Genomic DNA, 16,543 nt, shown 5'->3' on the forward strand with positions numbered 1-16,543 from the left:
CAGGTTGTGGTCTACTTTATCAAATGCCTTACTGAAATCTAAGCATACTATGTCCGCAGCGTTCGCTGGTCTACTAATTTAGTCACTTTATCAAAAAATAAAATAAGATTGGTTTGGCATGATCTGTTTTTAACAAACCCGTGCTGGCTGCTGGTTATAACTATTTCAGCAGAGTTTCTTATTGTCTTATTAATGCAATTTCTAAGCGGTTTATTTCCACTGCAAAAAAATCTTCTATTTTTCTATGTTATACTCAGGGTGCAGGATCATTTCATTTGAATTTTCTCCATGTTGCTTTTTGCTGGAATTTATATAAAATAACAAACAAGGGAATTAGGTTTGGGGATTTCAAGGAAAATATTTACATTCCATAAACCAGTATTATTAAAAGTTTGAAGCATCCATAGCTCAACAATATCCAGAAAGCATTCACCTTCTAGCATGGAAATCCATTCATTCCCAGTACAAATATGCAGTCCTTTCTGAATGATGTTTAACCAGAATTGGCCACTTTCAGTCTTGGTGCAAGGAGGGCGGGAACCCAAAGTCAGCTTCATGTCTGCTTCTGAACAACAACAAAAATCAAATGTGATCAGATCAAGATTTGCTCTGACTTTGTAAGAAATGTTATCATGGTGTGAGACTACCTATTGCATATCATAAAACCAGAATATATCACTTTACAATCTTATTCACATTTAAATATAAATATACTTTTCAGAGAACACTTTTGTGGTATGTCTACAAATAAATGAAATAACTCTGAATGCTCTGGAGATATATTTAAAAAAAATAAAAATTAGTTTTATTCTCTTCTTATGTATCATCTGCATATTGGGCTAGACTTAGCAATCTTTAGACCTATTGATTTTAGAATATTTACTGGTATAGGTAACGCAAAAGTTTTTCTACTAAGCATTATTAAGAATCTATACAGATTTAAGATAATGTTTTCTTTTCTGCTGCTTGGTTTGCTGCTGGCAATTGTAATATACCTTAACTAGTATAGCTGCTGTAATGACGTATCTGCTTCAATAACATATATCTTTTGGTCTTCTGAACTTTAGTAAACAAGAATTAGTTTAACATTCAATTGTATATTTTTTTAAAAAATAAGAGAGTAAGAGAGAGAGCTCAGATTTGCAATATCTGTAGCTCGGGCATAGGATGAGGGTGAAAGTTGGTTCTCCGACCTTGAGGGTTGGTTTCTGAACATTTCATTACCAGGAGAGGTAACATCTTCAGCAGTTTAGATGTTACCTAGCCTGGTAATGAAATGTTCGGAAACCAACCCTCAAGCTCGGAGAACCAACCTTCACCCTCATCAAATAGATTTCCCCACCAGAGGATGGAGGTTTCAATTCTCCTGAGCAAATACTAGTGTAATTCTTTCTGATGTAGGTATACATGTCAAAATAATTGATTTTGAGAATATTTGGATGACCTATCATTCATAATTCTGCATTGCCCTTTGAACTAATGACTTCAATAAAGGTTGGACTAAGTATAGTATTTAAAGTCACGTTCTCTCAACATATAGAACCACTAATAAATCAAGCATGAGCTAGTCTAAAATTCTGTTTAAACTCAAACTATATCCTACAAGCTAGAAAAGAAACTACAGTAAACCATATAAATTATATCATATGAATATAACCAATATGAATATAGGTTTTAGTTCACTGATCCTCTTCTTCCCTCTATCTAGTGTTATTAAAATCATTCAGCATAGCCATAATTCAACAGGCACCAGAACACTTATCTTCTAACAAAACTCCACTCATTCTGACTCTATAGATACAATTTTTGTGAACTAGTTCCTACATGGGAATAGTTCCATCTAGAAAAAAAATTGCACACTATCATGTGCAATTGGCCTGTTTGTTTTGCTGCAATTACAAGTTTGGGGAAGCAGCACTGGCTTCCAAACCCAGGTTTTTGAAGCAAAATAAATACATCCATTTCGCCCATAATGATGTATTGATCTTCCCTTACATGGATATTATCTTCATGATGAAAAAATAACATGTGCAAAATAGGCCTAGAATGTTAATTTTCAGTTTTCTAGCATTGTTTGTGTTTGCCAGGCCTCGTGAAAGCAAGACTGAACATAAAACTAAGAGAAATTGATTTAAGTTCTAAGAGATGCCAAGAAAAATAATTGCTGATGTTCTTAGCAATTATGATAGGCATATAATTCTTTTGTTTCCTTTCTTGTTTCTGGCTTTCAACAAGTACTCATTTCCTTGCAGCTATATACCTTTATGCACACACAGAGAGAATCCTAATCTCATTATCCGATGTGCTTTAATGTTAATGTTTTATTAGCAATGGAAGCTAGTCTTCCTGGACAGTTATGTTTTGGGAGTGCAGTTCAACATCTTGGATATTATCCTAAGGAGTCCCATAGGTACTTTTTTGCTTCTCAAAATACTTATCCGCTACGTGAAATTGAAAGGGAAGGTGATCTGAGGATAGAAACGTCTGGTCTTAAGTGAATAATGGTCCTGCCTCAAATCCTGCAATGCAGTCAATTTTCAGAAGCTCAGTTCAGGCTGCATGGCGTTGCGGATGGGAAGTGTGGGGGGAGTGAAAGGAAGAGATTGGATAGATCAGGGATGGGGAATATTTCTGAATTTATATCAGCCATATTGAGTAGGACCAGGACCTCTGTTTTAGGCTGTCATACCACATTGCAGGAAATACACAGGCTATATTCATAAAACAAATGTTGTTGTGGTTTGCTGGTTTTCACTTCATATAGGCTTTGGCTTAACAAGATATTTGAACTCAGTCAGTTATGATTTACTGTGGTTAAGCAATCCATGTCTTAGCACAGTAAATAACTTAAGCCTCCACCTGGAAATACTCTGGATCCCCCACCTTCACCTGTAATAGCTATGAGCTATTAAGTATTTTTTACCACCCAAAGTTTTTCTCACAGTTCTGGGAAAAAGAGATTTAGGCACTGTGATAAAAGTAAAGCTGCGCTCAAGCCAAACTGAACTCCTGACTGTTAATGTCATGTAGTTTCCCCTGGCAAAAAAAATTGCAGAAGTAGTTTACCATTGCCTTTTCCTTTTTTCACTCCTCAGTCTTGCTTACAACTAGGGGATTTTCCTAGTGGGGGCCCATGCAAGTACTAGCCTGCATGGTCTGACTCTTTTTAAGTTTTTAAAGATCGGTCAGAGTTGTATAGCCTCTTGAATACCTGCTATTAATATCTGTGCTGTATTTTATGTAAGGCTGACGCAGCTTGTCAGCTGACCAGAATGCAACAGTGATTTCAGTGGGGCTTTACTCTAGATATTAACCAGCATCTATCAGTAACAAAGACCTTCACTCTTTCCAGACAACTTGGTATAATTACTTTGTTCTTGTCTGTAATTTTGAATACAAGCTGGTGAACAAACCACCTGAAAAACTATGTTTTATTTTACTAACCGTAAGGGTATTTCAGCAGCTCATTGCCCGTAGGCTTCACAGGCAGATCCTGCAGAATTTGGGGAATGGACAGCACTGCTAGATTAAAATTCATGCCAGTGCACATCCTTGAAGTGGCATCCGATCCTGGCAACAGAACTAGCTGCCTTATCAAGCCCTGAAAAGAGAGGAAGAAAAACTAGGGAATCAAATATCAAAAGCTCTTCTAGGGACAATAGTTGGTGATTTTCCACAGAGGAGGAGGAGGAGGAGGAGTATAGCGTTTGTATCAGCCTAGGCCTAGGAGCTACACCTCTGACTTTAAAATCCCATCCCTGTTTCCACATGTGTGAGACCATGAGAGAAAAATATTTTTGATGCATTAAGAGGTACTATCTTTCTGTTGCTTCATGTGCTTAAAAACAGAGACCAGCCTCTCAAAACAAAATTCAAGGCTGGGTTAACAAGCTGCATTGCTAAACCTTTTATAAAAATCACATCTTTTGTTTGCATTGGCCTTTGTTTGGGGCTTTGATCAAAGGACTTGCTTCTTGTCATTATGAGTAATGGGTCACCTACCAGCAATGCTCCTCTGGATACTACACAGGACAAACAAACCAGACCTTGAACAAAAGAATTAATGGAAAGAAAACATTCAACATTCAAAATAAGCACAAAGAAATAACAGAACAAAACAAATTAAGGAAGATGCAACTTCCATAACCTCCAAACATTCTTTTGCAGATCTCAGAATATCCATTTGGTTATAAATAAACCACTGCAGCATAATTGAGCATGTGACAACTGAGTTTAAATATGTAAATAGGTTTTAGGTTATCTAAGAATGTCTGAACAAACACAGTGGCTTTAACATATTACCATTGTTAATTGATAAGGCAATTGTAATCTGTCTCTCATCTGCATCACCATCCTTTCTCCCTCTAATTTTCCCCACTGGCCTCAACATATGTTATATCAATTAAGCTAATCCATGCATCTGATGAATGAGCTGCAGCTCACAAAAGCTTATATTTTACATTTGTTAGTCTCAAAAGCTGCTACAGACTTTTCTGATTTATGGGTAATAGGTAAACCAATGTAATAGAAGAGAGACAATTATTATCCTTTGAGGCTTAACTCAGAAATCACTGAGAACCTTATCCTGGACTAACATTGTATTAGCAAGATAGCAGCTTCAGGGTTGCACATTTATTATGATATAGAATTGCTTGAACTGATAATTGATTTCCTGCATCAGCTGAGGGCAGATGTTTTGGTCTCTTTCAATTAAATAATCCAGTGTAAATTAAATTAACAAAAAGGTTTAGTTTCAGGGTCCCTACCTTTTCAAGTATAATCCAGAGCACCCTAACAACAGGTTAAATATGATCCTGGCTGTCCCCCACCAATTATACACCCCTAGTCAGGAATGATAGTTAAGAGCCATTGTAGCATAGTGGTTAGACTTCAATATTGCAGGCTAGTTATACTGATTGCTGGCAGTTCGATTTTCACGGACTCAAGGTTGACTCAGCCTTCTATCCTTCCGAGGTTGGTAAAATGAGGACACAGATTGTTGGGGGCAATAAGGCAGTGAACACATCCAGTACGCTTTCCTCCTCCTATTTTCCCCACAACAATCCTGTGAGGTGAGTTGGGCTGAGAGAGAGTGACTGGCCCAAGGTCACCCAGCTGGATTTCATGACCTTATGAGCCACCCTGGGAATTTTATTAAGCTTTATTAGGTTTTAAAGGAATAATGAAGTATCTAAGGAGAACTGAAATTCCATAGTTCCACCATGTTTTATATCTGTGTTTCCTTCTAATCTCAGATGCATTGCTTTGAGATGTCTATAGGCAATATTTGCAGTGATATTTCAGTATTTGGGTGACTCCCCATTGCTTTTGTATGCTTATCATCAAATCCCATCTTGTATTCCCTTTGACCATTTTTACACCATCCTCCCTAAACTTAAGCTTATCTTGGACCAAATAAGTTTAGCAGAAGAAATAAGTTTATCTTTTGCTCAGTCATGCCTCCCATTGCTAATCAGAGAAGATGCTATATTATTTGTTGCAACATCTGTTCAAAATGTTTGTTGCTGACTCATCTGAAAAAAGGCAAAAAAGAAATCACCAGCAATCCATAATAGAAGAGAAGGCATTCTGTCTTAAGTAACTGCAATTTATTTGGAAATACGAAGGAAAGTCATAGTGTTCCTATAGGATCATGGTTTGGGTTTTGGGAGGAACAGAGCTTTTCACTTGATCTTGTGCAGAATTTTGCCTACACTGAGAGTTTGATGGTGTCTGAACACTATGTTGGCTATTGCAGAAATTTAAATGCCTATATATAATGTGGGAGGAGAAAGAAGAAGAGATCAGCTTATTTGAACCTGTAGCAAAGTCAGAAAACATTTATTCCTTGGAGCAATGCATTCCCAGAGTTGTTTTAACATGGTGGCCATACAAATGTTTTAAATAAATTAATTAATATGTTACAAAACTAATTGAAATTCTCCAACATTTTTTTTTTCTTACCAGTGTTCACACAGATAAAAGACAACTTGTTTTTCCATAAAGAAAATAATTTTGGATTGATTACCATGGATAGAATGTGATGATGTTACACTGATTTAGTTACTAAATTGTTGTCTATATGTATGTGAGTGAGTGTAATTTCTCATTCTGTAGAATCCTCTCTTTTGTGAATTGTAACCAGCCTTCATTAAATCCCAAGAGAAGACATCATGGAGCAGCTTCACCCACTGGCCTTTCAAAATCAAATTCCAGTAATATGTGGTATAAACAAAATGGAACTACTGGAAACCTTGAAGGAAGCTCCTCTCTAACTTACATCTCACAAAAAAATGCAAGTGAGCATGCTGAAGTGAGTTCAAGAATTTTACATAACAGTTGGAAAAGAAAAACAAACAAAAATGGGGAGTGAGGTAGATTTAAAAAGCTTTATGTGATAATTATGGCTAGTTGGAACACTAAATACACTGTATTTCATCCTGATTTTTATTTCCAAACTTATCCTGGGAACTATATTTTAATAGAGGGATGTGAACACCTAACAATTCCATGGATTCTCATTGAACATCAACTGTCCAGATTCTCTGTGGAGAAGCTTTGGCAGAAAAACATATGAAATTAAAATAAACGGATAGGGGAAAATGCAACCCAAATATAATAAGCAGAGGTAACTTAAGTAATTAGAATAGCCTCTTCAGAACAATGAACATTAGAAGTTATACTCACAGTAAAGAAACCTTTTCTTCTCCTTCTGTTTCCTATATAAAATCGAGTTCCTCTCATAGTCAAGAATGTTGGAAAAGCAGTATCTGCAATCCTAAAATAAGTGAAAAAAGGAAGCTAACTATGAAATCAAATACAGGATGAAAGCATTCTGATTTAAAGGTCATTTTTGGCTCAATTTCCTAGCATTAAATTTAGTCTTCTCTCTTTCTGATTCTCTCTACAATTGTTTCAAAGCTCATATGAAATGTACATTTCATAATGTATTCATTTTTATATTTGCTTGTTTAAATATATATAATTTCATACAGAATGCATTTTGTGATCATTGTTATTGTTGCATGCACTGAACTCACAAAATTGAGAAATCTGTGATAATATCATAACTAGCACAGTAATTCATATGTATGTATGGGAACTGTCAGGCAATTTGCATTTAATTGCCAATCAAACTAATTTTCTCCTCCTAGAGAGCTTCCAGTTGTGTGGGACAATTCTACAAAAGTGTCCATGCCTACTCAGTGGCATATTATGTTTTTAATTTTTTTGTTTGCATCCTTTGAAAATCCTGACCCGACTAGACAACAATTATAGTTAATGTACTTTGCATAACATGATGCTTGTAATTCAGGGTATTAAGGATTAAGATTATTTGGGTAGTACTCACATATTCATATGGATTTTGCCTTGCTTAAAAATGTTCCTGTGCTATGAATGAAATTGATATGTGTTATCAGTGCTCCTTGATTACTCTAACAGAATTATGACACCTATATCTCACATCATGGTTACTACCATATTTGCAACTGCATTTTCTAGATTATAAAGCATTGGGACGCTTCTTTGGGATATATGGGGATCTGTGGGGAAGAACCTGTGTTACTTAGGTGAGAAAGTAGGTCTCTCAGAGAAATCAACACGAACCAAATGGAACACCCAGCTGGGGTGTGCCAATCCCTTGCAGCCCTCACTCAGGGGTGGTGGTTATGGTTAAATTACCCCTGAATTGTAGGTGCTTCACGTACACATCTATGGGGATGCTGCAGTCCACAGTGAGAGAGAAGGAGCCTTGAGAAACTGCCAATACAAGCGTATGCCACTGGTTGTCCGCCAAAAAGACATCCCGAAAAGTAATTTGTGTCTGCCAACCATTCAAAAGGTCTCTGCTCCAGAAGAGAAAGTGCAGTTTACTCTGTGAATATCGGAGTCCAAGTTGCAGTGTGTCACTATTTTCATCCAAAACTGCAAAGATGTATTCATTTCTCTGAAAACATAGTTAATGAAACCAGTTAGCCTGAAAGGCATTATAATAGCTTTGGCATAGTTAGAATACGGTAAAGCTGCATTGACTCTGGACTCAGAGGATTAAAAAATATAACAATTATTGTGACATTTGTTAAATACTGTGTGTACATATGACAGGCCCTGATGCAATTTACTGGAATTCCAGTTGTACATATGCACACTCATGGCCATTTTTACTCCTTTTTATTCACACAAATCTTCCTAATATATCATAATTTGGATGAAGAATATTGGGGCCTGAGTTGACTTTTCTAGTTAGTTGACCTAAAGGGAATTGGGGAGTTCTCTACATAGGTGTCCCTATGTACTACTATTACTAACCATGATGATCAAAGATTTATATACATTTCATCATGAAGCCTCACTTAATATCCTCTCCCTGGAGACTTTCTGGCATAATACAAAACAGCGTCTCAGTGACGTGGGTATACATTCTAATGATTAAGAAACATGTAGGATCAAGGCTGAGGATTTGATCAGCACCAGAGCAGATGTGGATCCAAGTCTCTCAGTTTACCTACATTATACTAAACAGTATTCTTAACCTTAGCAACTTTAAGATGTGTGAACCAACTTCAACCTGGGATATTCTGGGAGTTCAAGTTCATGGATCTTAAAATTGCTACGGTTGACATTGAACTAGAATAACAACTACTGTATTCCACTTTCCCTTCTTTTGTGGCTCCTGTTATTCCTAAATAAATCTGAGGATTTACTTAGAAATAAGACTCATTGACTCAGTTGAGGTTCATGTATAAATAAAGATTAATTTGGGATTAATCCTTAATTAATTTTGCTTCCTATAGTTTCACAGCCCATAAAAGAAAAGTCACTTTCAAACCTCAGGATGTTTTTCCAAGTTCTGTGTTCTCAAAGGGATGCAATTTTTTAAAATTAAGTTCAATCAATAAACACATATATCTTGTCATCTATGACTAATATGTATCTCTGCCTAAAGCCCTGAATATTAAATTTTATAGGCTGCGGCATAATTTTGATTTAATAATATACAGGTACTATCAAGCATTTGAGTCTACTTTCATCCAAGCAAACATGCTTAAAGGTGTTCTTGTCACTGTTATTATGACAGATTTAATTACCCGAGAGATTTTGTGAAGCTTGCTAAAGTAATGAGGTTATAACATCCAGAATTATAAATCAAATATACCAATACTACAGCAATCTTAACTTTAAATAAATAAACATTGTGCTTCTGGATAAAATCTTACCCTGAATTGCATGTGGGAAGTTTTTATAGTAAACACAATGGAGAATTCCTCTGGGAATAAGTCACAGTAAATGAAAATCCGTGATGCTGGAAAACTGAGGAAGCGAGGGTTTGTTGCAGAAAGCTGAAAGCCACGTGCTCCTTGGATTTGGATCATTCGTATTCCACTTTTCACCCAATTCAGGGGAACCACTTCAGAGAGAAGATCCAAAGGACGCAAGTCTATCCCAAAGAAAGCACCAAGTTAAATTATTGAAATTATGGGAAGACAATAGGTTATTTTAAAAAAGCAACAAAACATCTTCTAGATGAGTCAAACGGTGAGAAGGACTGATCAGCTATCAGCAAGGAGGAAGCAAAAATGTCAAGTTTGATAAGTGAAATATAATTACAAGTGGTATAAGGCTGTAAGTGGACCAACAAATCTTACTTTTTTCCCTTGTTTATGGCGGACAGACGGACAGTCGGATGGATGGAAGAGAGGGGTGCTGATGTGAGTACAGACATGCTATATTGAACAAAATAGGGATATTTTCTAATTTGAGCATACATCACAACTTTAAGGCATCCCTTAATTTAGAATTTTTTTTATTTGGCAACTTTAGCCTCATCCTGGCACAAAACATTACACCTGAGATGTGATATTGCAAAATACTTTCTAATTTCTGAATATCCCAAAGCATTATTTGGAGAAACAAATATTTCAGTAGATCCATAAAATTTAATACTTGCTATTGATTACATTAATTTAATAGATTGTCCAAAATAAGCTCTGAAATGAAAGCACTGGTTTTCTCCTTATTATATAATAGAATTATTTGTTTGTGTATTTATTTGTTTTCAGCTCTTATATACCACTCCAGTCTAGCAGGATTCTTATAATTCTTTCTTGCGGTAAAAGAACTAAAAGACTAATAAAATAATTAACTAGAGTGAGAAATAACAATAACAAATGTTACTAAGAAAGAAACTAAGGTCATTGAAAATAAAAACATTCAAACACAATTCACACTGGGGTTATATTGCATCCCTTCACAGAGCTTTCTTTAAAAGATGGGTTTTAACTCTCCCAACAGCCTAGCTGTTTCTGCTATGGCTATATAGATTTTGGCCAATACATGCAAATATTTCCAAATGTTATACTAAATAATTCCCAAACTTTATTCATAGAATGTCATGAAGAATCATACGGGGAGAAGGAGAGAGGAAGCTAAATAGGCTTACAGTTACATTAAAGTCACATTGACAAAAAACATCTGGAGAGTGCAGACAACATGTGAAGTTCATCTGCAGTGTTTCCAACAAATCCTGCACAAAACATACTAGGAGGTCTTTCAGAGAAAGGAACAGTCCTGGTACACATACAAGTTGAACACATGATTACACAACCCGGGAGTGGTGTTGATGTTTTGGTATCTTTTTTTGCCAGCATTGTTGTATCCAGGGGGCAGGAAAATGCTAGTTCAAGGCAGCAAATGCCACCTCAAAAATTATTTGAAGGAACAGCCTGTACTGTCACTGGAGGAGGTTTTTGATTTGCCTTTGGAGAGTCTATCAGAACAGTCTGTGGACATAATTAGGTAAAGGACCACAAATGGAAAAGTGGCAATATTGGTAGCATTAGGAGTTCTGAAGCCAACAGAAGTGCTCATCCTAAAATATGGGGAAACATTAACATTTATCCATTATTTTTGTGAAGAGAGGAAAGTGGTGAATGTTTAGACATCAGCCTCAATGGCTGTAAGGCTGAAATTTGTATATGATCTGAAGAGAAACCAGAATATTGCAAAACATTCAGATATTGATTGGCTAGCAAACACTAGTTGGTGAGAGTTTTGGTTTGAAGCCGTTGTCTAAAAAGGCAAATGATTGCTGGATAGATTTTGGCAATTTGGTATACCCACAATCATATAAATGTGCACATTCATAATGTCCTAGAATCTGGAATGGATTTGCAGCTCAAATAAATTTAAGGTACATTTTAAATTGGCTACAGATATGGAAGATTTACTGTATCATAAGATTTGGGCTTATTTAGTACCTACCTTTAGATTTCTTCCCTTATTTATTATTGATTACACTTGGAATACTGCATCCAGTTTTGGTCACCGCATTACAAAAAAGATGTTGAGACTTTGGAAAAAGTGCAAAGAAGATGATTAAGGGCCTGGAGATAAAAACACATGAAGAATGGTTGCAAGAGTTGGGTATGTCCAGTTTAGAAAAAAGAAGGACTAGGGATGACATGATAGCAGTATTCCAGTATTTGAGGGGCTGCCACAAAGAAGAGGGAGTCAACGTATTTTCCAATGCACCATAAGGCAAGACAAAAAACAATGGATAGAAACTAATGAAGGAGAGAAGCAACCTGGAATTAACGAGAAACTTCTTAACAGTGAGATAATTAACCAGTGGAACAGCTTGCCTTCAGAAGTTGCAGGTGCTTCATCACTAGAAGTTTTTAAGAAGAGACTGGACAACCTATCTGAAATGGTATAGGGTGTCCTGCTTGAGCAGGGGGTTGGACTAGAAGACCGCCAAACTCTATTCTGATTGATTGAAATTGAAATCATACCAGGATTTGGTGTGATATGTGAGTGTAGTCTTGTTCGGCCATAACACTATGTTTATGACTTTCATGCTGTATAATTACTACTTCTTTTAAAGCCTCAGTTTCAATTAATTACTATGCATTGCCTATACAGCCAAAAAGGAAAGCATAATCCTAAACCATTGTAGTAGCAACATCCCCAATAAAGCTTAATTATTTAATCCTTATGATGAAATTAAGGTCAGTTTGCATTAGCCCAGTAACAACTGGAAATGCTAAGCTTTGAACAAAAGTATGTATTATGGAATAAAAGTGTTTCGTTATATATAAGTATGGAAGAGATGAAGCAAAATTGTGAATTTCTCATCTCCTTGTTATCCTTGTTTGGCAACTATCTTCTTTAAATTTTAGAGCACTCTTGTTTAACTTGGCACCCTTCTGAAGTGGCTTTTGATCCTCACTGCTTTGAGTCTGCTTTGAATATTTTGAGGAGAGGTGCTCAGTCACTGTTTCTTCCCATTACATAGAGAGAAGCCTGCAACCATAAAAGTATGAGAACTTTTAATTGAAACACCAAAGCTGGATGCAAGTGTATAGCACTACGATTTCTCAAACATGGGTAGATAATAAAAAAATGGGTAATTTTTTTTCTTTGGGTAATGACACACAAACTAACCACAACAGGGGCATTTAAATAAGGGCTTTCTCATAAGCAGTTTGGAAACCAGTGATATATACAATACAATACCACAGTAGAAATTTGTCCTTCTATTTTCTGCAATTATTTATTACTTTCAGATTTGCAGTTTTGATTTCTATAACAAATCGAAAGACAACCTGTCTGGAGCAAATTGGGACTACTCTTTGCTCTTTTGCATTTTGAAAATTGCATTCATATTGATAGTTAGAATAAATGGGATAGATTGGGACAGATTGGGCAGAGGTCAGGGCCATGTTGAAATATGTTATGTATTCATTTCCTGCCATTCCTTCTAGAACAGCTTGAAGGAAATCAGTTGTACAGAGAGGGATTCAGTTGAATTCTGTATGTGTTATGCTAAGTGAACAGCTATGAAAGGCTATATGCCAGTGATGGCGAACCTTTTAGAGACCGAGTGCCCAAACTGCAACCAAAAACCCACTTATTTATCGCCGGGTGCCAGGTGGGCATGGCCCACTGAGTAGGCGTGGCTGTGGTGGTCATGGCAGATTGGGTTGGTGTGGTCAAAGTGGGTGTGATCACCTTGATGTTGCTTGTGGGGAGGGATGCCTGTGGGGGCCAGGCAGGGTTGGGGGAGATCCAGGGGGTCTCTGGCAGGTGGGGTGGTGGGCAGGAGGCTCATCCTGCAGGGTGAGGTGAGGAAGGCGGGGGTGCCATTGTCACAGGGCAAGGTGAGACGGGCCGGGCGGCTGCTGCCTGACACCATCGGCCCCTGCACACAGAGGCCAGCGAGCGCATGGGTGCTGGGTTGCATCTGGCCATGTGGGACCTCAGCGAGTTAGCAGGCGGCTGGTTGAAGAGGGACGGTTACCATCTCTGGGGAATGGCACGTGTGCCCACAGAGAGGGCTCTGAGTGCCGCCTCTGGCACGCGTACCATAGGTTCGCCACCACTGCTATATGCAGTTATGCCAAGTGAACAACTAAACCTCACATTACCATGGTTCTTATGATCTGGAAGGCCTGACCTGAAAAGTGCCACTATCCATTTTGTTTTGCAGTCAAACTGATTCACTTGGACACTTGTTCTGTATCTCAAGAACAAGAACCTGCTTATGGTTCTTACACAAATTTTCATACAGTGCAGGTTTAGTACCAGTTCTCATTCTTGTAAGGAAATTAATGTCTTTTATTCTGATTTCATTTATTTCATGGATTGTACGAGCACATCTTGTAGAACAGCCTTATATGAATGGAGGACACTTTCTACATGTAAAATAACTTTTTCATGTTTTTATAAATACTTTATAGTTTTGATTTCTGTGAATGGTAATTTCTCTTAATCACTCTAACTAGAAAGTTATGGGAACTCTGATCCCAAAGAAATTGGAAAAGGTTGAAATAAATTATTTAAAATAGGTCTGTGCAAAGCATTCAAAAGCATGTTAGCATTAATATTATATATTATTAAATAGAGTAATGCATTAATTATGCATGCACCCAGGCACATAGCCTACTGTTCCAAAGGACATGACTGCTTTAACAATTAAAATAGAATATTTCAAGTATTAAAGCAGTCATGTCCTTTGGAACTGTAAGCTATGTGTCTGGGTGCATCAATAATTCCAGCACAAGTTTTGCCTGTGCATGCACACATATATGTGAAGTTTCCTGTGAAACAATCATATAAACATTCCAAGGAACACAGCAGTTTTAACATATCCAGAATGGTGTTTTGCTCACTAACACAACGTAAGAAGCACTGTTTTAATACAAATATAATAACTATATCCTCAAGATTATAGTGTTCACTGCACTGCACTAGAAAAGTGAAAGAATCTGTGCCCTCCCCATTTCACGACTTTCCTAGCCATGTTCTTTCAAAACCAAGGTAATTTGTGTTGAGTGCATTGAGAATATTATGGTCTAAACCAAAAATTTCTGAAGGGGAAAACATAAACATTTAAATTAGCTAAATAAAATCATTTTGTGCTGGAAAATTGGTTTCATTGTTCTTGGTCCTGGGCATTAAGTTCCTTCCTAACCAACCAAAGCATTCAGTTCACCATGAAAACAATGACTGTGGTAGGTTATCTCAAAGACTTTGCCCACCACTGTTGTTTGTGGCTTTAAGACTGATTCCTCGGCAATGGAGGAGCAGCTCTTTCTCATAATAATGTAAAATAAAAGGCAAAGCAATTTTTTTCAGTGCACCTCCCATATTACAGAGATTTCCTTAATAATTGAAGCCAACCAAGGATTATGCAGAATTTCATGAACAATTACAGAAGAACAGCTGAGATATCTGAGAGAAAGTTTGGCACTTATGCTGTGAAAAATCTGGCTAGGACCCTCTTTCCCTTTTCACAGAGGATGTTCACTTTATACAGATCAAGGGAATGCTTGGGGCAGCATTTTCAAAAGTTCTCAACTTACAGAAGATTCAAAAAATCTTTTTGCAAAGCAAATGAGATTGTGTCTCCAAAAATGGCTTTCCTGAATACTAAATAAGATAAAATGAGGAGGAGGTAAAATTGCCTTCCAGCTTACTTTTAAAAAACCAGTGGACATATCATGTTTTATGTGTAAAAGCTTATATAATCTTCCTCATAACAGTCTCTATCTCAACTCCTGTTTAAACAGGACTCAGAATACATTGTATTGCTATACATCAATGTTTTTCAACCCCAGCAACTATATGGATTTTAATTCCCAGAATTCCCCAGGCAGGGCTGGCTGAAGAATTCTGTAAATTAAAATCTATACATCCTTAAATTATTGAGGTTGAGAAACAATGCTGGACATGAAGGTTTGGGGGCATACCCAATACCCATACCTTATGCTAAAGCAAGGGAACAGTGATGAGGATCGTTAGAAATCATATTAATGGTATCCACTAGTGCAGCCTTCCCCAAAATGGATACCTTGAGATGTGTCAAACTACAATTTGCATTACCCACAGCCAGTTCCATCATAGCTGGGGAAGGAAATCATAATCCAGCATATAAAATCATAGAATCACAAAACTGGAAAGATCATCAAGTCCAATCCTCTGCTCAGATTAAACCATTCCCATCAGGTTGTTATGTATCTACACATAAAAATATATTCTAAAGAGATGCTCCTCATTTCCCCTTGCTAATTGGTTCTACTGTCAAAATACTTCTTCTCATAGAAAGCATTTGCTGATGTTTGCCCAAAATCTGTTTTCCTTAATACTGTTAGTTGGTGGGTGGATATATAGTGCTTTGGAACAATAGAAAGTAGGACTTGACTTTCTTCTTAGGAATGCCCTCTAAGTGCTTGCAAAGAGCTGTCATATCTCTTCTAAGATGTATTTTTTTTCAAGGCTATCCAGTTCCCTTGGTCTCTCTACATAACACATAGTTTCCAGATCTGATCTCATTGTTGTTCTTCTCTGTATTTGTTTCTGTTTCTCAGTATCTTTCTTAAATGGTGGTGCCAGAACTGGTCCATTATTTGAGGTGGTCTGACTAGAACAGAATAATGTGGAATGATTATTTCCTTGATTTGCAAGCAATATTTCTCTCAATGAATTTAAAATTCATTTGTCATTTAGTTGATTCATATTCAGTCAGTGATCGACTACATTTCCAAAATCCTTTTCATCTGGCCTCTTACCAAGCCTGAGAGCTCTCATTTAGCATTATGAATTAATTTCTTTTTCCTAAGAACTTTCAGTCCACTTCTCTAGTTTTAGCTAATCCCTACAATTTTGTATCATCTGTGACTATTACAAGCATTACTGCTACATCCAGCCAAGTCATTGATGAAAATGTTGAAGGGTGTCAGGCCAAGCATACATAGAACCTCATTTGATACCTAATTTAAAGAGAAACTAGGCTACAAGTGAGTATCGTTTGAGTACCATTTTCAAGCTATTTTTAAATTCACCTAATCAGTATGCCACATAGTACCTAAGGCTTGCCTGGAGCTCACAATGTCCCAGTTTGTAGCCTGATAATTAACCACCACACCAAAAAGGATCTACTACCACATGCATAACCAGCTTGCTAATCAATATCATGATATTCTTGTGAACTGCTGAAGTCAAAATATATGTCAGGAGGACACTCATTTGGGAAAGGTTAAAA

At 36.9% G+C, this 16,543-nt stretch overlaps 1 protein-coding gene across 1 annotated transcript in view; it reads right to left on the minus strand.

Moving 5' to 3' along the window:
• The window catches only part of TSPEAR (thrombospondin type laminin G domain and EAR repeats), a 28,165-nt gene extending 12,069 nt beyond the window's left edge, over positions 1-16,096 (minus strand). Inside the window, exons 1-7 of the mRNA XM_015814158.1 lie at positions 16,071-16,096; positions 10,731-10,870; positions 9,219-9,439; positions 7,710-7,948; positions 6,688-6,778; positions 3,445-3,601; positions 434-565 (exon numbers count right to left, since the gene is read on the minus strand). Coding sequence (XP_015669644.1) covers positions 434-565; positions 3,445-3,601; positions 6,688-6,778; positions 7,710-7,948; positions 9,219-9,439; positions 10,731-10,870; positions 16,071-16,096 — 1,006 coding nt within the window. The remainder of the gene's footprint in view (positions 1-433; positions 566-3,444; positions 3,602-6,687; positions 6,779-7,709; positions 7,949-9,218; positions 9,440-10,730; positions 10,871-16,070) is intronic.
• Between the last annotated feature and the right edge of the window lie 447 nt (positions 16,097-16,543).

The sequence above is a fragment of the Protobothrops mucrosquamatus genome, unplaced genomic scaffold, assembly GCF_001527695.2.
Source record: "Protobothrops mucrosquamatus isolate PMUCROS unplaced genomic scaffold, P.Mucros_1.0 scaffold225, whole genome shotgun sequence".
Taxonomy (NCBI): domain Eukaryota; kingdom Metazoa; phylum Chordata; class Lepidosauria; order Squamata; family Viperidae; genus Protobothrops; species Protobothrops mucrosquamatus.